Source organism: Poecilia reticulata, linkage group LG10 (assembly GCF_000633615.1).
Source record: "Poecilia reticulata strain Guanapo linkage group LG10, Guppy_female_1.0+MT, whole genome shotgun sequence".
Taxonomy (NCBI): domain Eukaryota; kingdom Metazoa; phylum Chordata; class Actinopteri; order Cyprinodontiformes; family Poeciliidae; genus Poecilia; species Poecilia reticulata.
Genome location: NC_024340.1, coordinates 30,200,156 through 30,222,378, shown reverse-complemented (window position 1 = coordinate 30,222,378; position 22,223 = coordinate 30,200,156). Strand labels below are relative to the sequence as shown.

General features: G+C 38.4%; 1 protein-coding gene across 2 annotated transcripts in view; it reads right to left on the bottom strand.

Moving 5' to 3' along the window:
• The window catches only part of pdgfc (platelet derived growth factor c), a 45,749-nt gene extending 28,765 nt beyond the window's left edge, over positions 1-16,984 (bottom strand). Inside the window, exons 1-2 of one of the 2 annotated variants that reach the window (XM_008421062.2) lie at positions 16,488-16,984; positions 16,144-16,344 (exon numbers count right to left, since the gene is read on the bottom strand). In XM_008421062.2, the coding sequence (XP_008419284.1) occupies positions 16,144-16,315 (172 nt within the window). In that variant the 5' untranslated portion in view covers positions 16,316-16,344; positions 16,488-16,984. Of the gene's footprint in view, positions 1-16,143 lie in introns of both variants that reach the window. The other variant, XM_008421061.2, reaches the window with a different exon arrangement.
• Positions 16,985-22,223: the final 5,239 nt, after the last annotated feature.

Below are 22,223 nucleotides of genomic sequence, written 5' to 3'. Positions count from 1 at the left end.
ATTTTCTTCATTTTTTGATTTATTTTACTCATTTTTTATTTATTTCACCCATTTATTTATTTATTTAATTTTGGCTGAAATGGCTCTCCATACACGGCTCTCTGTCAACACGACTGACACTGTCACTGAAAAGATCATTTAAACATATCCCTTTAAAAGGTGGTAAGTTTATGATTATTGCACATAGTTTTTTATTTATTAGGGATGGATTTGATGAATCTCCTTTCATAGGGAACTGCTTGTAATTGTTGGTCACTCCTCCAGTAATTTTACATCCTCTTGCATACAAAGTCTCAATGACCAACATCTGGTGAGGTTTTATTAAACTCACCAGGTCCCTTGTTAAGGTGCATAGTATTAGTATTAACCCCCCTTGAACTTCAAACTTCGTCATATTAAATTCACAGACTTGAATTAACTTTAGGGATTTCATGTGATAAACCGACAGAGAGGAGCAGGTCATCATGAAGTGGAAGGAAAAGGATTTATGGTTTTATGTTCTCCTTTGGTAAACAGCTGAAGATCAGTCAGATTTGACAGAAAACATCTGTGAACATGGATTTTCCAGTCTTGCTGCTGGTTCTGTCTTGGATTTTGATCTGCACTTTGACTAGGCCATTCTAAGACATTAATATGTGCTTTCCTCTAAACCAGAGGTCTGCCTCTATTCTGTAGCTTTTGGCTGCATTCCAGCTCCAGCATACCAGAATCAAAAGGTTGATTTACCCAGTTGGCATGTCAGCCATTCATTTGATACAGGTGTGTTAATGCAGAGTTGCATCCAAAAGTTGCAGTACAGTGGCACTTGAGGACTTGAGTCGCAGACAGTGAGCTAAAAAGTTCTGTTGTAGCTCCAGCAGTATGTTTGAGGTTCTGATTCTCCTGGAAGATGAACCTTCGCCTCCATATCAAGTGTTTCAAACTCTAGTAAGTTTAATCTAAACCAGAGACTTGCCTCTGTATTGCCCTGTATTTAGCTCCACACATCTTTTCATAAACTCTCTAGTGAAGGAGTCATTAGCATAATGCTGCCACCACCCTGTTACACTGTGGGAAGGGCGTTGTGTAACATCGATTAGCATGTAAGCCTCAAACCTCAGCACCTTCACTTACCTGATTCCTGTGCATCTTACATGACTTGTGGAAAACTTCAAAAGAAATTATCAATGCTTTTTTATAACGTCTTTTCTTTTTCTAATAACTTCTTTAACGGTCAGATTTGTGGAGGGCAAGACTTCCTGTTGTCTCGCCTGCAGACTCCACCACTTAAGCTGTGGATCTCTGCAGCTTCTGCAGAGTCAACATGCATCGTTTAGTTTTTTTTCTTAAAATCTCTGCTTGCCCATCAGTCAAAGTGGACGGTCATGTCCTGATAAATTTGCCCTTGAGTTAAAATCTCATAGTGCTGATGATTAACAGAACTCTGAGATGTTCAAAGCTCAGGATATTGTTTTAGAACTCAGCCCTGCTTTAAACGTCTCTGTCTGCCGTGTTCCTTCGTCTTCATGATGCTGTTTGTCTTCTATTGTATAATGTCGTTTAAAATTAAGAAGATCAATTGCAAATGCAGGCCACACCTTTCAGATTTGTAGCTGTACAAAACAAAATTAAAATGTTAAAAATGTCCTAAGGCGTGAATACTTTTGCAATGCTCTGTGATTATTTTTGGAAGTAGTTCTGGACAAAGAAATGGAGTCAAAACACTTTACCTGTTTAATATCCCCACAGGTCATTGGCTCCCTGCTGTCTGACAAAATGACTCCTCTCTGGCTCGCTCTGCTCATTAAAGATACTCTCAATCATCATTATCCACTTATTCTTCAACAACACCTTTTGGTTCACTAGCAACTTACAGCAGAAGCATATGTGAGAGCTGAAAGCTCACTGCAGAACTTTCTGTTTCACTTCTGGACCCAATGAGTGGTAGCAAAGCTTAAATCAGGCAACAGTAGCTGCTTCATTACCTCCTGAGATAAACGTTCACAAAACAGATGCCGTTCTCCACAGTGTGTGCACCCAGGAAATACTTCCTCCAAAACAATGACATTTCATTTTCTCTAGTGTCTAATTAATAGACGTGACTGAATCAAACAATGCGAGTTTGAATGTGCTGGTGACGACATTTAAAATCATATCAAAAATCAAATCTTTGTTACTGCTGACAGGCTGAACAAGACATGGTCAGAGAAGCAGCAAATAGGCTCATGGTAGCTCAAAATGAGCAGCAGACAAGATTACTTTTAGTTGATTAATCCACAAATCTGGTAAGAAGAAGCCGTAGATGAAATAAATAAACGTCCCATGTAAAGTTTGAGACAAGGCATTCAGGCGGCAAAGCAAACATGTGGAAAAAGGTGCTGCGGCCAGAAAAGAGCAACATATTATTTCCGTAAAAGAACCCATCACTAAACAATCCAAACCTGAGAAACATGGTGGAGGCAGCATCATGCTGCGTCAGAGTTTGTTAATGGCTGAAAACAGTAGAGAATCAGGGAGAGTTTAAAATTCCAGCAGGACAATTACACTAAACATACTGCCAGAGTTCCAATGGAATAGCTCAGGTCAAAGCAAATTCATGTTACAATGACCTAGTCAAAGCCTAGACCTACATCCAACCAAGTGCATGTAAGAAGACTTGAAAATTGCCTTATGTTGATGCTCTCCATCTGACTGAGCTCCAGTTATTTTGCTAAGACAATTGGGCAAAACTTTTAGCTGGTAGAGAAGCACCTCTAAATGAGACGCAGGCTTAAAGTAGCAAAGAAGGTTTTCCAAACTATTGACGCAAGGAGAATAAATACTTATACATTGCATACTTTTTTCCATTTCTTTTTGTAAAGCATGTCAAAACAATGTATCATTTTACTTTCCGTTTGTACGTCACATGTATACAATTGAAATAAAAAAAGTTTGTGGTTGTAATTTGACAAAGTATGGAAAAGTTTGAGGGCTGTGAATACTTTTGCAAGACCTTCATCAGCAGTAACACCAGGGAGCCTCTCTCACCACTAGTTACACTTCATTCATAATTTTTGAGTTTGCAAACCTGTGTTACACCTAATCACTACCATACCTCTGCTACAGCAGCTACATTTCTGCCAAAAAGACAAGCCAGAGCAGTGACCTGCCTCGATCTGCAGCTCAGGCCTGCCGACAGGTGTGCAGCCAGACAGCGTGTTGAACAAACTTTGCTTGTCAGGGCAGAAAATGAAAGACAGAATTTGACAAATGGAGTTGAGCATGAAAGGTCTGCCTTGTCAGTGGTGTCTCATTAACTGCATGGGTCATTTTTATCTGTTGTCTAGGAAACTCTTAATTAGAGACGTGAAGTCAAGAGACGGGAGGTGGACTGAGGAAAGAGAGAGCCTTTCCAAGAAACTTCCCTCAACCCAAATAGTTTCTCTCAGTATCGATTACGTCGATTTATCTACTTCAGTTCAATTCAGTTTATTTACATACCACAATCACATAACAAGGCACCTTACAAAAAAGTCCAATCATACATACATTCAAACTGAACCTAGTTATTAAACAGTGCAGTCAAGCTTAGCTAATTATTAAAATAACTCTGTGGATCGTAATGAGTCATTTTATATTATCTCAACTCAAACACCTTAAATGTGTTTTATTTATGGTTTATGTACAAATGTATAAATGTTACATACATTAAAAAACACTTTATGTGACTTAAGTCAGTAGAATGACAACTTCAAAAAACTCATGTTTGAAAATATGTAAATGTCCAAACAAAATCCTGAAAATCTGCTTTATGAAGAATAAACAGCTAAAGTTGATCAACAATATGACTGAAAAGGAGGAACAAAGCTGGAAATACGCCTGTAACTCTACTTCTTGCTGAACAACGAACATCATTTCCCATTTTTTATACTAGTGAAAAACCACAAAATTACAACAAAGAAATCTGTGTCAGCTTATTTTGGGAAACAGTGTAAACAAAGAAATTAAAAAATATTAACTTTTGAATTCAAACTAACTGGAAGATGGAGAAGGAATGTAATGATTGTAATGTCTCACAAGAAAGTTCAAAGTTTGTTGATTAAAAATTACCCAGACTGAAACAAACTCAGACTGAACCTTCTTTAAAAGCAATAATGACAAAAAAAAAAACTGACTGCTGCCTCTTTCAGGGTTGATACAGTCTCTGACCTAATGGCTGCTGGCCACAGCTGCCAGCTCCTCTGCAACCCTGCATAGACAGGCGACTGACTGTACAACAGCAATAGAAGACATGTCCTGAGTGTTTTGATTATTCCTTTGTGTTTACTACTTCAGCACTAACCCTGGTGTGCCAGCATAAAAAGGCTCAACAACCTGATAAAGAGGGCTGTGGATCAAATGGAGATGATGGTGCAAAGAAGGATTCTTCAACAGAACGTACAACCATGAGCATCCTTTTCATGAGACTGTTGTATCACAGCAGTGTCTTCAGTCAGAGGCCTTTTCAGAACCGCTGTAAAACAGACCCCTACAGGAGATCCTTCCCGCCACAGCCATCTACTTCTAAAACAACTATTTGAAGAACCTTAATCCTTTTCCCTCTTTAGGATCTAAAATGTATTTCTGAATCACATTGAATTGAAACAGAAATTTCACCCAGGCAATAGTGGAAACGTATTGCTTCAATTTTCTATTTTCCCAAAACTCATATTAGGCAGGTATGAATAGTGTGTGTCTACAACCAAGGTTATTAGTCAGGGAGTATTTAAACCCCCCAAAATGTTTTTCAAACCCATCGTTGTCCTAACAAATTGATTTCTGAACATTGTGATTATTAACGCAACATAGGCAACTTTATCCTCATAAAGGTTGTTGTGGTAATTCTGAGCAAATTAATCCTCAGCTTTTATTTTGTAATATTTAATTTAAACATTTTTTTTTTTTTGCTGTAACCTTTCCGTTACCACTTTGAAACTGCAATGTGTTGCAAATAAAAAGATAACAAATAGTCATTATTATATGTTCAGCAATAAACTGGATTCCATGTAACAAAACCGCATTGGGAGGAAAAACTGAAGGCTTGTCACTAATTTACTGGAAGAGAGAAGGGGTGAGTGAGTAAAATGCATTCTTCCAGTAAGTAAAGGACTCCTGCCAAGCAATATGCTACATTGTACAGGGACAGCAACTCTCATGCTGCAACAAAGTGACAGTTTAATACTCTTCCTAAGTTTATTCAGTCTCCAACTGTGAATGGAGAAGATGCATCTCAAAGCCAAATCCCCTCTATACAATAAATAAATGTTTATCATGCTTTTGAAGAACAGCTTAAGATATGTGAGATCATTGTCTCTAGAGTCTTTGCTTTATCTTTTTTCTGATTAGTAAGAAGTGAGGATAATCAGCTGCAGAGGAGACAGAACAGTTCTGGAATCACTACTTAAAAAGTATCACTAACCTTGTTTATCAAATAGAGATTTTTCAGTTTTATTCTTTGTTCAGACAGCTACACATAAAGTCTGAATGCTTGCACAGCGGGCATAGTAACTCCAGTCTGTCATAAGGCCTAATAACTAATGTGCATTTTCATTCCAGCTGGGCTATAGAAATGGATACCCTCCCAGGGGGATCCAAGTGTAAGCACACTATGGCAGAGCATATCCAGAAACCTATTTGTGCTTTGGGAAAAGCCATACATTCTGAAAATAGTGTGCGTTATTGGGTTACAGGCTATGTGTGCCACTGTCATAGTGTCATATATCACATCTCACCATGTGCTAGGTGACATAATCCAACCATCACGAGAAAGCGAACTGCAGATGATTACTGTGGCAGGTGTGCGTTTGTGTGTTTTATTTCGCACCCTAAATGCATCGTGGGTAATATATTTCACATTTACATTCAACACTTTCTGGTTCTTTTCTCTCTCTGCCACCACTGACACTTTCAGATAATACAGTGTTGGATTTATTCCTGTTAGCGTCTTAATGTTGGGATGACGTCTCAGCTCACATCCTAATAGCTGGAGATGAGAAATGAAAGCAAGCAAAGCGCAGCAATAGAACATTGATGGGAATCAATATTCACATGTTTGATCCTGTTATTCTTTGCACTGCTGGTAGAATCAGTAGAGCTTATTGACATCACTGGGTTTCCTGAGACAGAACCTCCTTTTCAGCACAATCTGCACACTTAACAGAGCTGAGGTCAGGAATACTCCAAGACCTTAATATGAACCACCTTTATCCATTCCAGTACCAGGTTTGATGTGTGTCTGGGATCTCTGTTGCTGGAATGACCCCGATTTCAACACTAATAAAAATGCATGGGAATGACTGTGCTTAAGCAATATATCTAACCCTAACCCTAAATCCTTTCAATGAGACATACTGTTCCTGATAAGAGAAGTAGTCAAATAGTTAGCCAGAAATTTATTCTAGGGTTTTGTTCTTGGCTTCAGAAATCACGTGGTTTCTCTGGAACTTGCTGAGGGACATGCGTCATAATGTGAGAGAGTCTGTATTATATACATATAAAACGTTACTGAAGTTGGTTGCTGTATTATGAGTCCTCCTAGCAATTCATACTGTTTAAAATAAAATATTTAAAGCCAAACTAGAATATAAGGGTACACAAGGGTGCATAGGTTTAGCTTTAGTAAGTTTAGTGCACATTCAACTTCTATGAAAGTATTCATTTAATTTTAAAGATAAAATTAATTCAAAAAGATTCTTGATAAATAATAAAAAATATATATCAAATAAAATTTACTCAATGTACTAAGTAAACAAGAAACATGAAAAGTTTAAAGTAGCTGTAAAAAAATCTTTCAATGTTTGCATATTACAATAAGCAGCAAAGTGCTGAAGCACCCAGTGGATTGTGACTTTTCATAAACAGTTAAAGGATAACAAACACAAAGCACTTGAAGTGACAGCTAATCAAGTGGAAAGCAGCATGTCGAATACTGATGAGCCTTCATGCTACTAATATCCCCATTAAGGCATTTATCTCCCCTTCAATCTGTCAACTAATAAAAAAATCTAATCAGTCAACCAGAAATAATATTTGCACAATTATCAGCATTTAGCACAACAGGCCCAGAAAAATATGTCTGCATTTGACCTGACAAACAAACCCGGCATCATATTGTAGCTACACTGCAAACAGTCAGACGCAGCAATCTGACTAAGAGTGCAGGAGTTGTTCACTGGATTTGTGCTTTATTGCTACTGAATATAAAACACGGTTAAAAAAGTGTTATCCATTAAGACCCACTCCAAGGAGCAACCAGAACCAACACTCAGGTCATCTCATTTACTGCCGAAACCTGTTCTGGTCTGTAGCTATGTGTGTATGTAAACAGCATGAGGCTGTTCACACATGCTTAATGTCTACTGATGCGTTCTAAAATTACACCGCTTAATGATGGAGCCTGATAACCATGAAATGCCTCTGCCGCATCAGATGAACTAAGTGGTTTGGATTTACACATGATGGGTCCTGCAGATCATCACAGGGAGGAAGAGAGGAAAGGAAGGTGAAAAGCGTTCAGCATTATGAGCTCAGACACGCTGGTCATCAACCACTGTAGATTCTATACTTATAAAACATTTAGATAAAAAGGGAGTGAATAAGTCATAAAATAAACTTTAGATAAAAAGGGGGAGAATAAGACGTAAACTAAACTTTTTTGAGCTGTAGTCTCCAGCTGAGCTCTCGCCTCAGAGAACAAGAGAACAATACCCGAGACTCTCTCCTCAACCCCTTCAGACTAGCGGCAGCAGCAATTAGCAAACACCTGGTGGAACCAATTCCTGCTGATAACAAAGCTCCAACTTTCCATGTTGAAGTTCTGACCTCATGTGGTGTTTCTGTTGTTCTTCCAACTTAGAACTGGGAAATTCCAACTTCCAAGTGCAGAGCACAGCATGAACCACATGAATGTAGTTGTTAGGAAAATATAACAACTTGAGTGCTGCAATGAACAGTGTTTCTATATTTTCCTGTGATCTATCATTGTAATTTTGTTGTTTGTTTGATAATTCCTGCTGAGGTTACCAGGCAAACGTCTTCTCAGCCCAACGCTCCTAGGAGCAGCTGTAAACGGCATAATGGAAAGACCGTAGTGATGACAAGCTGAAGGCCGCGTGTTGAAAGAGTAGGAGCTTCCTAAAGAGACAAAGGTAAAATTTCAAGGGTTCAAGTTGCAGTCATATTTCTTTTAACATATGTTTGATATATGCATCATTTTTGTAACAACTGGAAGCAACAAGGTAAACAGTGCTATAAAATGGCACTGTGTTTTTGATGAGGGAATAACATTATAACATGATGTAAAGCTGAAAAAATAAAATTTTACATAATACCCCGCCGTTCCTTTTTTAAAAATAAAAGTTTGCTGATGTGTCAGATTGTTGAAAGGGAATACTTTTACATTTTTTTTGCACTCAGATTAACTTGGGATAGTTTGGGATATTCAGGAAAGAATGTGAAGAATGCACCGAGTTAAATACTGCTTTATCAACAGTATGCAGCAAGCAGTCTGTGACAAATTAACACAGAGTGTGCAACTAATTCAACAGAATGTAGAAGATGTTCATAAATCATACCCTGGTTTTAACTGTATTCCTCATCTATCTTTTGAACAAATGTTATTTTCATCTGAATGCAAATTTCACCATAAGAGCATTTTTCAGAAACTTGTTTTTGGCTTCAACTCCATGTTACTCCAACACAAGGTCACTGCATTACAGCACAAAACCCTTCAAAAAATCTCTCTGCATTAGAGCATGATGGCATCTGCAACATTTTAAGTTGACAATTTCAAATTCTGGCAGCCATAAGATCCTAAGTGATTATGAAGCTTCTAAGCTCTGCAAAAGATGCACTGGATGAGTTTCTTAAAGCCCTAAGATGGTTGTACTGTTTAAACAGTGGAAGCAAGATTTGTCAAGATCCTGTTTTAGAGGAAGCAAGATCTGTTGCAGCAAGAAAGATAATTATTCTAGTCAACAATTAAGGATCATTAAATATCTCTGCCTTTTCTCTGAGCTCATATTTCAGATTTTATCATTTCTGTTTATATTCTACAGTAGATATGATTAATCGTTGGGGGACAGCACATTTTCCTGTTCTGTCTGAGCTTGTCCTGTCATCATTTGGAAAATTGCAACTAGGTGAAGATCACAATAAATAGAGAATCACTGTTCATTGCTACCCTGAGGCCGATTTATTTTCCAAACAAAATTTATGAGGCTCAGGCTGTGCTCTGCACTCGGAAGTTGGAATTTCCCGTTTCCAAGTTGGAAAAACAACTGAAACTCCACCTGAGGTTGGAATTTCAACATGGAAAGCTGGAGGTTTCTCACCAGCAACAATTCAAAAATCCACAATGGTGATATGCATCTAACATGATGAAAGCTGAGTGAGTTTACAGGCTTGTGGGTTTACATCTCATTACACCAGTACTGTCCTTCATGTATGTGTGACCCTCATGTTTGAATGCATATTTGCTTATGGTAGCTAGTTTGGTCACTGATCTCCGTAATCAGATGCAACAAGTTCTGTAACGACTGAAATAATCTGTCAGTGGAACTTCTGATTTTTTTATACCAAAAGTAAAAGAGTTATTTACTTAAAACAAGCTTCTATAGTTTGCTCTTTTTTCATTTGCACCAGAAACTAGACTGAAAATACTTGGCAAGATTGTGTGTTTTTGCAGTGTGGTCAAAGTGGAAGACATGGGCACACCTCGTAAGAAAAGTGACCATTTCAGAACTAAATTTTTACTGATACTGCAGCTGCTTTTAGAAAAAAACCATTTAACAAGTGACATTTAAAAAAAAAGCTATAAATTGGAAGTTATTTGTAATATTTCAGAAAGTGAAGCACAGAAAACACAATCACACTGCTGGATCGCTGGTTTACGTTCTGTCATGGTGTCATTTTCACGCCAGGAAAGAACATTGTTGTGTTTCATTATGTATTCATGTATAATTTTTAATTTGTATTTTACAATTACAGCAGATTTTCATGCACAGATGGCCAAACTTCATTAAACTTATTTTGAACATTAATTTAGAAATTGGGCTTTCTGTTCAGGACTGAAAGAAATATGCAGCAGAAGCTCCCTCTGTTGTTGCACATCAGAACATTTTTACATGAAACTTTCATGCATACATAATTAACTATCACCGCACTGAAATGTGATGCTAGCCTAATTTTAACATGCCATATCGAATTTTGAGAGCAGAAATGCTGGAATTAGCCTAGCATTTTAGCAAATAGCACAGAAACAGCAGGATCGAGACCTGAGTTAGTTGAAAACTATAGCTCTATATAATTTCAGTACACGGCAGAGTATAAACAAAGTTTATGTTCTGTGTCTTACTAAAATTAGAGAGCGTTGTTTCCATCAGCCAATGCACCTTCCTGGTTCTGATTATGGGTCATCCAACCACGATTCATTACAGCGTAGTTTTGTTTGCATGTTGTTCTGCCAACTTTTAGCAACATGCATAAATTAAAAACTTTAAACAGTTTTCTTATTGGAGACCAGAGTATTTCCATTTGATGTTTATCTTCAGACAACCATTACTGGCTAAAGCCTGGCCTAACCACACACAGCTTGGCAAACATTAATTTACTATGGCACAGACAAAGTTTGTGTGGACCTTTTTCTGACAGTACAAGTTAAACATGTTTTTTGAAAACTCCTGACTCTGGGACAGCTGGAGTGTGGGCTCCCTGAAATGACAAACTTCAGGCACGCATTTGGATGCTTTGCTTGCCAAATACAGCGCTGCATGTTTAAATAGTGCTGACAGGGAAAACTTAGATACTTTTATACATGGTCTTCCAATGAGGTTTCATGAAAAAATACACACATGAACGGAGCTGTCTGCATTTGGTAGTCTCTGAAAACTGCTGGCAGTAGAATAAAGATTTACTAAAAGGATTTTCATTTGCAGTCAGATTGACTTTTATGGGATAATTATTATGTTTGGGATATCCATGAAAGTAAAAGTAGAAAGAATAATCTTTATAAGCAGGAATATATGTTATTTTTTCTGGAAAATGTTTTTGTGTTTGACCTGTCTTTGGGTATGTGGTTTTTATCTGACAACCATTCCAATTGGTCTCACTGTCGTCCTTTTTGCCTTTCAATGATTTCATTGAACATTGAAACCATTCATGTTCCTGGATTACCTTAATTTAAAGGAAGTTTTCGCACTGATATAAAGCTACCCAACACAATGATGAACTGCATAGAGCTTCATTTATTCAAGCATCAAAGTGGAGACTATTCTAAGCTTTCCCCATTATGCTGAAGAACCATCTGACCTGTAATGAATGAAGGCACGCAGCCAAGCCAGTTTATTTCACGCGTTTAAGAGTCATATCGTAATTTAAAAGTTAGACATAATGGAGGAAACCCTTCAAATGCCATCGAGGAAATCTGAATGCCAGCTGGCTTCACTTGTAGCAGCTGGCAGATGAGGTTTGAATCTATATTAATCATTATGTCTGCTCTGTACAGGACACATTTTGTAACAGTTGGCTAAGAAAGAAACAATAACATTATTTTGAATCCATCAAGTGGACAGCTTATGTTGAAGTGATAAATATAAGAGAGAATTAGTTTCTTTCTACCTAGAAAATCATGGCTGAGGATCTTCAAAACTGTAACTTGGATGTTTCTGGTCTACAGTGGTCATTGCCTATGAAAATGAACAGAGTTCATCAGACATGGATAATCGTGTTACCCATGATAAGGTTTATTGATGATGGATGGGAGAGAAATTCAGTGGTGTCAGAATGCAGAGAATCAGCTTGTTGGGTATGGAGCTGCAAAGCTGCAGTCCAGTCAACACACCCTACTGCCTTTAGTGCCAAAACTATGCAGGTGAGCATCAAAGCTGCACTGCAGAGCAGAGGATGGAGGACAGCTGGTCTTACAAATCCTGTTTTCTTTTGCATCACATTAATGGACAGGTGCATGTGCCTGGTTACCTTGGAAGCACATGGCAGCCTGATGCAGTATAGGAAAAAGATCAAACACTTTGGTTTCCTCCATATGGATTTTACTTTGACTTGTACAACCTTTCAAAGCATTATCGTAGGTATTCCCTTTTCGGTATATATAAAAATGCCATATATATCAAACATAACTAAAAAAAAAAAACTTTCCAATTTAATGCCTTGAAATTGAGCCCGTGTCTCTTTAAGAAGCTCCTGTTCTTTTTGACACTCCGCCTTCAGCATGTCATCTCAACAACATGTCACCATTAAGCCGTTTATAAATGTTCTTATCAATTTTGGAATAAGAAGTAGTTCATATGCTAAGCTGCCTAGTTCCACCAGGTGTTTCCCAATTGCTGCTGCCGCTAGTCTGGAGGAACGAAGTGGGGGAGTTGAGAGAGAGAGAGAGAGAGAGAGAGAGAGAGAGAGAGAGAGAGAGGGAAATTATGAGAGTGAGGTACTCTGTGAAGAGGAAGCTCAACTTGGAGTCTGCAGCTCCAAGGAGATGGATTATAATTATTTATTATTGGAGGATTTCTCAAATGTGCATAAAAGGACCAGAGCAACACACCAGGTATGTTTGTGATGGAGGAATAAAAATGTAAATTTTAAATAATACCCTACAGTTTAAGTGGGCTGTTCATGTTTATTAAAAAAATCCCCACTGAAAATATCTTACTTGTTTATATCCTAGTATGTAAAGCACCTCTGTCCTGAAAGTATGCATACGTGGGACAGTGCACATGTTCCCCATAGGCCTGTGACTCCCTTAACCTTTGTCCTCCCCCCTAATCTCATAATCTTTAGAGGAACAGCAGTCCCTGTGATCACTGGCTGGTGCAGTGGGGTGCAGACATTCCTCTGATGGTTCAGGGTGTACCATATCGGAATATCACAGGTAATCCTTATCTCCTACAAATATCTCCTGCTAGATTCTTCTGATGAGATCTGGGCCTGTGCTGATGGCAGAGTGAGGCAGGGATGAAAACAAACCTTCCACGGTAAACACAAGAGAAACCACTTAACTCAGAGAGGTGATATGAGGAGGCGCCCTCTGAGATGACCTGTCTGATTGGGAAGCTGAGATGCATTCTCTGCTGGATGTGCAGTCTTGACAACTGGAGTCTGGGCCAGCAGATCATAGCTTACGGTAATGTTAGAGGGCACAGTGAACTCTACAGCATTAAGAAAAGCCATCATAGCTTAATAGCACAAGCTCATACAGGCCAGGAAGTAATAAACTGAAGTCAGGGTGAAGTGTAGCTTTATAAAAAACTCTATTTGCAAAGATTGGAAGCATTGATTTACCTCAGCACAGCATTTTAATGATCAAAATATAAATGCCTATCATTTTCCTTGTCTAATATAAAATACATTTTATAGAAACACTTAAAGTAGATCTCCATTAACTGGCTGTATAAAATAAATAATGTATCTCCTGAGGCTTTAATGAAAGGCCAAAGTTGTATTTTTTACAACTGTAGGGAAATGTAAAAATTAGGTTTAACAGAACAATCCTTTCCAGTTCTTTAGGGAATCCTTGAATAATTAGCTTTTAAATAAAGTCGTACAACAACATGTTAGTATTACTAACCTCTCTTTGGTGATAAAAGTAGGTATATTTGCTGTGGTTTGATAAAACTGGTGGCTGGTTGTCTGAAAGCCAATGAGTACAATTATGTTTTTTCAGATTAATCTAAAAACAGCACGTTCCATGTCCCTGCTGAGAAAGAGCTATCCCTCAGCATGATGCTGCTACTGCCATATTTCTGTGTCCAGGGCAGAGATGTTCCCAGATCATTTTTTCTAAGTCCCAATCAAGTCTCAAGTCTTTTCCTCCGATTCAAAGTCAAGTCTCAATTATCTAATGACTGAAAAAACATCCAGATCACTTCTAACCCATTTGTCCTTTTTAACCCTTAATTACATGAAACAACTAACTTTTATTCTTTTAATGTGCATTTACAGCAATATTCTTATTATTTCACATTTAATTTACTATCCAAATATATGTTAGACTGTTTTTCAAAATTGTTCAGATGTAACATCTGCTAATTTGAAAATATAAATAACATTTGAAGTATGTTTATGTTCAACTTCTTAATTAATCAAAAAAAGTATGTTTTGCTCTGTCATGAATAATTTAGCAGCTTTTTTCAGCTACTGTTCTATATTTAATCATCTAGCTTGGAGTTTTTTCTTCTCTGGGGCCATTAAAAACTTCAGTTTTCAAAGTTTTTATTTAACCTCAATTTGCTTAGCTCACTTTTCAAAAACTTTTTAAAATATTGGTTTGGACATTTTGGTAATTTTTTTTAAGGGGACAGAATCTTTTATTCACAAAAGCATAAAGTCCAGGAAAAGAAATGATGTGTTGATCTGGCTAGACGACTTTTAACCCCATTTCAGTTTGCAAAATGCTCTTCTAAATGACATATCTCTACTTTTTTCATCTTGTAAATATTAGGCATGCAGGTAACACACGGAAATGTCAAGTACAATATTACATTCCCAGGGCAGGAGGAAGATAAAAGTTAATTCATGAGGACAATGTGCAATATTTAGACTGCAGTGTTAGACCCCTTTTCTTTCTTTAGTTTTGTCAAAATCATTTACTGTGACTGATGGTTATCTACACAGCACTCGCTCTCAGCTGGAGAAGTTCCCATCTGATATCTTATGGAGTCATCAGCAGCCACTTGCCAAGTTTAATACGACTGGGGACTGTAACTCTCAAAGCAACTACTACTAAACATGCCAGACAGGTTTGGCTCTCTCCCCACAATCCGATCAATATCACATTGTGTCTCAAAGCGTCAGAAATCAAGTGGGGCAGCACAGTGAGCATTCAGACACCGGTGAAAGGTCGCAGGCTGCCTGGCCATCTTCTCCTCTCTCATCCTTGTTGTGCTTCCCTCCTCAGCTGTCCTGATTAAACCTGGAAGTCCCACTGAGCGGCTCTGATTTCCCAGTCCTGACTGTTACTGTAGTGAAGTCACTGTTGCGTGTCCTCCTCCTGGCTGACAAATGGATTTTGACACATCTACTGGAACTTACAACAAATGCATCTTCTTCTTCATCCTACACATATGATTTCACTCATTTGATTTTTAGTGAAAGTAAGATTGTTTTTAACCCTTTAGTATTTAGCCACAGGAAAATATTTGGTTCAAAGGTTTTGAAACACGACTTGCTCATGGATTAGAATCACTCTGTAGTCAAAAGAAGAAAAGACTTAACTTACCAACAATGATTAAGTTATTATGTCATATATGGATAAGGAGAGTGTGATGCCTCATTCCCACACTTCTCACCCCACTGAACATCTAATTCCTGCCCTGATGATGGGGTCTGTTAATGATTGGACATCTCAGTAAAACAGGAGAATTTTACACATTACTGGTTATTGTTTACTTTATTAACTCTACAACCACAGATGCTATGATTTCTTAAAATTACTTAATTATTTTTTTGTTCCGGCAACATGGCATGATTGATTGCTTCATGCTGCTTTCAGCTTAGACATCCACACTACAGCGTAGAAGGTTTTAAGATTATACCTTTAACCAAAGGTCATAACTGTCAGTCATACAATGGCCTGATGAGAGCTTAAAAACTTTTGATTAAGGTCTGAAAGATACTATTGTCTGCAGCCAGTGCTGCACACTCCCAACTCCCCGAGCAACAAAGAACTTGGTTGTCAGAAACCCCATGATGACAAAAATACACGCTTCCAGCTAGAGACAAACTTGCCCTTAACTTGGATGAACATAAAACATAAGAAAACATCATTTCTGAATTAATGCTCTTGATCCCAGTCAGTTCAGTAGGTAAGTAAATTACATGGCCTGGAGCAATTTCTGTTGGATGAATGGAGCCTTTTTTATCCTCACAAGTAAAACTTTTCCCCAGGGACGTGGAATTTTAGGAGGGTTTCCCCTCTTATGTATACATACAAGGGTAAACTTTAAAGGTAAAAGGTAATTTGCAACTTCTCATCCTGAGTAATGTTTGAACTAACTGAAATGCAACCTTTCACACAATTTCACATGCATTTTTGGAGTGACTGAAAGCCAAGTAAGAAGGAATCTTTTGCTATGTCCGTGTGAGAAAGTTACAAGGCAATGTGCACTTTAATAACTTTAAGGAAAACAAACTTACCGTTTGGCTCCTTTATACTTGAAAGTTGTAATTTGCTGACATCACTGGATTCGGCTTCGGTGCCATATTGTTGGAGAAGCGATGCAAGAAGGAATATTAATAAAAGGATCATTTGGATGAGTGGTAGTTGGCGATCACAAAGCTGGACTCTGGTCTGGATCACCACAAACATGCGGGACACAAGTGTAGTTTTGGACACATCTGGAGAGTACAAGCAATGAGTAAAATCCACATAATCTTAATCATAAGTTCTTCCTCATAACACGAGAAAACATATAACTGATGAATGAGAATCTTCTCCGGGGCGTTCAAACTTGTTTCTGCTGCGCAGTGCTGGTGCGCACCTGTTGGCTCTGAGGAAAGTCGAATATTTGTGCTGAAGAAAGTTTAAGCAATTAAAATCCCAGCAACATGGTTTGAAAATCGCCTTTATGCACGCGTATCATCTATGGCACAGGGCGATCAAAAATACACAGATGCATTTCGGCTCAATTGCGCGCTCATGGTGCGTTCCACACTTCGTCATATAAATCCCGTCAGATCTTTACGCATTAGACCCAAAGCTCTCACACAGAGAGAGACTGCGACGGAGTCCAGCAACCTGATACGGTCCGAGCAGAGAAAACTATCCGCAACTCCGAGACGAGATCTGTTGTCTGGCGCAGCCAAGAGTCATAACTTGTAGACTGAGATAAAATATCGCTGCGCGGACGGGGTTGGGTTTTTGGAGACTGGCAACTGACGGCACAACAGGTGCTGCGCATAAAGCACAACTTTCCAGCCAAGGGAACTCCCCTGGATGTTAACCATTACGTTGCTGTCTGGGTCTGTGATGTCCTTTGCCGTCCCATTCTGTCATCCAATGGCTTACTTCCCCTGTTTTCAAGCTTCAGGATTGAAAGAGAGAGAGAGAGAAAAAAAAACACCAACTTGGCTTGATCCAGTCTTCGTTCTGCGAGCCAAGTTGATGTTTTTTTTTCTCTCTCTTTTTCAATTCTGAAGATATTTATCTTCATATCATAGGATAATACTTTGTTCTTCCTCACCTCACTGAGGAAACTGAATTATCCATAAAAGCAAATTTTTAAATAGAATTTTAACAAGCTACTTTAACTTCTCAGTACAGTGAATCGAAGTGAAAAAAATGTCCAATTGGACACTAAATTATTTTATCGTTCATGTTTCTGAGGAAGGAAATGTTAAAGGGCTTCCCAATTTGTTATATCAAAGCAGAGTCGCTACTTGGAACAATACTCCCTCCTGTTCCCAATTTCCTTTTCTCTCCAGCACGGTGCAGTACCTCATCAACTGTGTTTCATGTGGTTCCTCCCTCCCCACCGTTGGCTAAACCCACCAGTATCCCCACGCTGTAGGTTAAATCTGCTGCGGCACAGACACAACAATCAAAGGAGTTCTGGAGACATATTGAACCTATTGAGTTAGACGCATGATGCAATGCTGCAGCAATTTACCCCCAGTCTCGCATAGCTCAGAACTACACAGCACTACCACCTCAAAGAGAGCAAAGAGCAGCCTTCTCTGTGGCACCAAGGTTTGAGGGAGAGTTTTTTGTGCTTTCAATCTAAGTGAACTGCTTGAAGAAAAAAGCATGGCACATTGATGCAGTCATTTCATAATTGTATTGCCCCTGTGAAGGGGGGCAAATGGAGGTCTTCATGTGTTTTCTGCAAGGGCCAAGGCCCTTTTGTGTAAAGGAGAGTATCACATTCCAGCTCTGCAAGGGCCTGCAGCAGATGTCAGCACTTCACTTTGTGGAATCCCTCTCTTTTACACACACACACACACACACACACACGCACACACACACGCACACACACACACGTACACAGTCTTTCACCCCACAAGGTTCTGTCTGCAAAAGTTGAGTATTTTGTCTCTTTTTCCACATTTGATCACCACTTCCAGGGTGGTCTTGCAAAATGCACAGGCTTTGATACCAAGAAATAAAATAAACAGAGGAAATTAGGAACAAGGTAAACCATTTGGGTCACAGCTTATGGGCAGAGACATGTCGACTGGTGGGAGGGGTCACCATGTGTGTGTAATAGAGAAATCAGTCATCACCTCTCATATGAATATTGCTAGGTTTGCTTGATTACTTTGGATATTAATTGGTCAAACAAACACTTTCCCTCTTCCAATAATTTCTTACTAAGGACTAGATCAAATACTGCAGAAAATGAAAGTTTAGTTCCAAGAAGAGTAAAATAATTGCTAAAGCAGTTAGTGTTTATTTCAAAACTGTTATGCTCAGAGGGGCAAGACTTTTGAGATTACTAACATCTCTAGATTTTGTTCAGATAAAAGTTTAATTTCCATCCTTACATCATAAAAGTCAACAAAGAGGGGCTGATAACAGTTTCTGAGTGTTACTAGTTGGTCATGTAGCTTCTTTATTACAACAGTGAATCTCTGATGAGCTCTTGCTTATGAATGAACCTTAGAAAACATGCCCACTTTGGTATCAATTGCCCCAAGCTGCACTTGGCTTTGAAACCAGAGCCCCCTGGTGGTGCCCCTTGGGGCTACAAACAAGCACTGGCCCTAGCAGTATATGAACTTCTTCAGGTACAAATTCAGATTATGCCAGTTATTTTCGACTTTTTGAATTGTTTTGTCTCATTTTTATTAAAGAGGCAAATTAAGACTTTAAGTCAATTGGATTAATAACCAGTTAGTTATTTTTTTTAGTGTTTACATGTAGAGGCTCTTACAGTCAAATAAAAATCAACTCAAATTAATCTGCTTGCATTTGAAAACTAGAGCTGCCCAATATGCTCTACTAACAGATAAAACAATCCAGCATGAACAGGTACTAATAAAACTGTAAAACAACACTATTAAAGAAATACAAGCACAAATTCAGACAAAAAACTCACTCAAGTTTGAAAGCTAAAGAATAGAAACAAGCCTTTAAGTGGGATTTAAATATGTGACAGAGGGTTTCTGATTTGAAGTGCCAGTCCATTTCATGCCTGTATGACAAGAACTTTGAATCAATTCTAAAATAGACAGGAAGCTAGTGCAGGGAAAGTAAAACAGGAGCGATACGATCACATTTACGTGTGGCTGTCAGAAGTCGTTAGGCAACAGTTTTAACCAGCTGCAGATGAGAGAGCGAGGACTGGCTCCTACGAAAATAATCTGTACTGCTGCAATAATCAAGTCTGAAGATGAAAGCTTATATCACTCAAACTCTGGGAACAAAAGAGGTCTCGACCTTCACGAAAGACCTAAACTTGAAAGAAGAACTGTGATGACTGCTTGTGTTGTTTTTTCTAAAGATTATGAAGGATTACACCAAATGATTTTCTGAAGGTGTCAAAAGGTCAAAGATCAGTACTGTAAGAACATTAGCTGATGTTAGATCTTTTATTTTTCCATCACTAAGTTTCAGAAATTTAAGTCACTAATGTCATTTAAACAGCACAATGAGCAATTAGATGGTTCTACATATTTCTACAGGTTCAGATGGATTTGAGTCATAACATTGGCAGAACATCTGAGCTTGTCTGAGATGGGATTGAAGGGATTTGCTAATCCAATTGATGTACAAAACATCCATTCACTTTACCACTGATTGGATCAAATCTCTTTCAAATTATGAATATATTGCTTACTTACAAATTAGTTTTCCCCTGTCTTCTTTAGAATAACTCGCCAGAGTTGGTTTCGATAAATATTTTCATTTGGATCAGATGTTTTTTGTTATTTTCATCTAATTTCTGTGTGAAATTTCTGCACTGATTTACAAGTTTTGCCTCCAGACATCCAAAGAGCTCAAAGTCACTCAGTGGTTCTGGCAAAGTGAACAGTCTCTTCTGACCCACATCTTTTGCTGTTCTTTGCTTGATGTTCTGATTCATGGATTTCCAGGAGGCCAAAACATGAAATGAAATCACAGACTTATACTTACCAACAACCCAAGATCCTGACATCTGGAAACATTGTTTTAAAATAAGACTAATTTCATACACTTCAAGCCTTTATTTAATTCCACTTTTAGAGTAATTACATTTTGAGAAGTTAAACTATTCATTTTTGTCTTTTAATTTTTTTTATCCAGCTTATTATGCATTTCACCTCTGTCAGTAATACAGTTCACCTAAAGCCTTATCCATGTATATTGATGTCCTAATATTCACAGGACAGTTAAAAAGAATTCAAATTGAAGTGAGAAAATAAATCAAATGGTACCAAATCGTTCTTGGCTGAATGTTGATGTAAACATGAAGTCACTATTTACAGCTGTGAGATTTTAGGACTGTCATTCTTATTTTCTATTCTCAATTTTTCTACAAAGTAAAAACTTGTCCCCACAAAGTAACCTCCAGACTCAGATTTCTGGCTCGGTGCCCCTAATGTCATTTTAGTTAGCGTTGTACTTATGAAACATAAGCTGATGGGGAAGACCCAGCGTCCATTAAAACAATCTGCTTATTTAATGTTTGAAAGGTCAGATGCACCGCTCTGCCAAATTTAATTATTCTGACGACCTGCACTCTGCAAATGAGAAATCTTATAATCAGGATGCCTGTACAAAACAGACTGGAAGTTATATTGGAAGATGTGCTTATATTTGTGTGTTTTTTTTTAACAAGATCATAATTAGCTAAGCATTATTTGAGCATATATGCTACGAGTTTGGGGTTACTTACATGAAACCTTCAGGGAAAATGGACAACTATAACCCATTTTTAATGCACTCAGAAATATATTCAATTTCAAAATTTCTACCTCAAACTGTAACTGGAGGGTTCAAATGGCACCTTTAGATTTTTTCATTTGAGGCAGAAATTCAAGGGTAAAAACATTAGATGACCCCATCATCATCATCATCATCATCATCATCATCATCATCACCAGGGTACCGATGTCAGCTTGGTAAGCAAAGGTCTCACTGCCAGTGCCGATGGTTCAGAACAATCTTCTCTTTCCTGCTTTAAGTTGATCAGAATTTCAACCTTCACAACAAACTGAGTGGGTTTGAATCAAAGGATTAGTAAATGTAAAGGCACTTAATCCCCACAGTTAACTAATGTGAGCCTGATTTTCCTCCAAAGACCGTCTGGACCTTGTTGGAAGAATTGCATCAATTTTTTAAATTTCTAGAAGAGTTGAGGAAAATTTGACAGATTTTCAGAAAATCATAGAAGAGACCCCAGAACGCTGCAACATAGAAATATTGTGCAAAGAGCAATGATCACAGATCCAGCTCTCTGTATGCTTCAGAAATGCAAGATGCTGCTGGAGAAGATTAAATGCTGTCCAGTTAGCAAAAGGTGTCATCCTTTTGGGCCAGACTCGGGTACAGGGAGGAATTATAGACAGCAAAAGAGGTTAATGCAAAATGATTTATCAATATGCAGTGATGATGACAGATGGGTTCTTGGGACAGAGTTCCAGCAGGACACTAGTAAGCCCTCCCCAACAATGTGATCTGGAGCCTGTTCTGGTCCCCAAATGCATTTTTAAATGAGTGTCGCGTCTTGCCTCTGTTTTATGACATCAGTCTCTTTATCATGGGCAGTAAGAGTGAGTTGAAAGGCTTGTGGATTGCTAATCAAGAGAAAGATGCGTAAAAACAACAAGCACAGATCCGCCATCTTGTTAATACCTTCTCCTACTGCATTGCGCAACACCCACTGTTGACATATTCTTGGTTCCCCAAAGTGGTGGAAACAGGCGTTGGCTCTTAGCAAGGCACTGAAGTTTGAAGGTACCTGAACCAAACCAGCTCAAGGATTAGAGTTTTCTTGGAGGAAAAGGCCTATGGGAGAAGCAGTAAGTGATCAATTGGAGGTTTGGACATTATAATAATAATAATAATAATAATAATAATGAGCAAGGCTCAATTATGAGGAATGGCAGAAGTTCCAGAAGGAGGCGAGTCTACCCATAGACCTGAGGTTGGCAGGTGTTTGATTATTGATGGACCTGTGATGGTTTGTTTCCTCTGACGAGTAATGATAAGGCAGGTGAGTGGAGCTGTGGAACAGGTGAGGAACCATGGGAGCAGCTGTGTGGGGGATGGCGAAAATGGGGAGAGATTAAGGTAG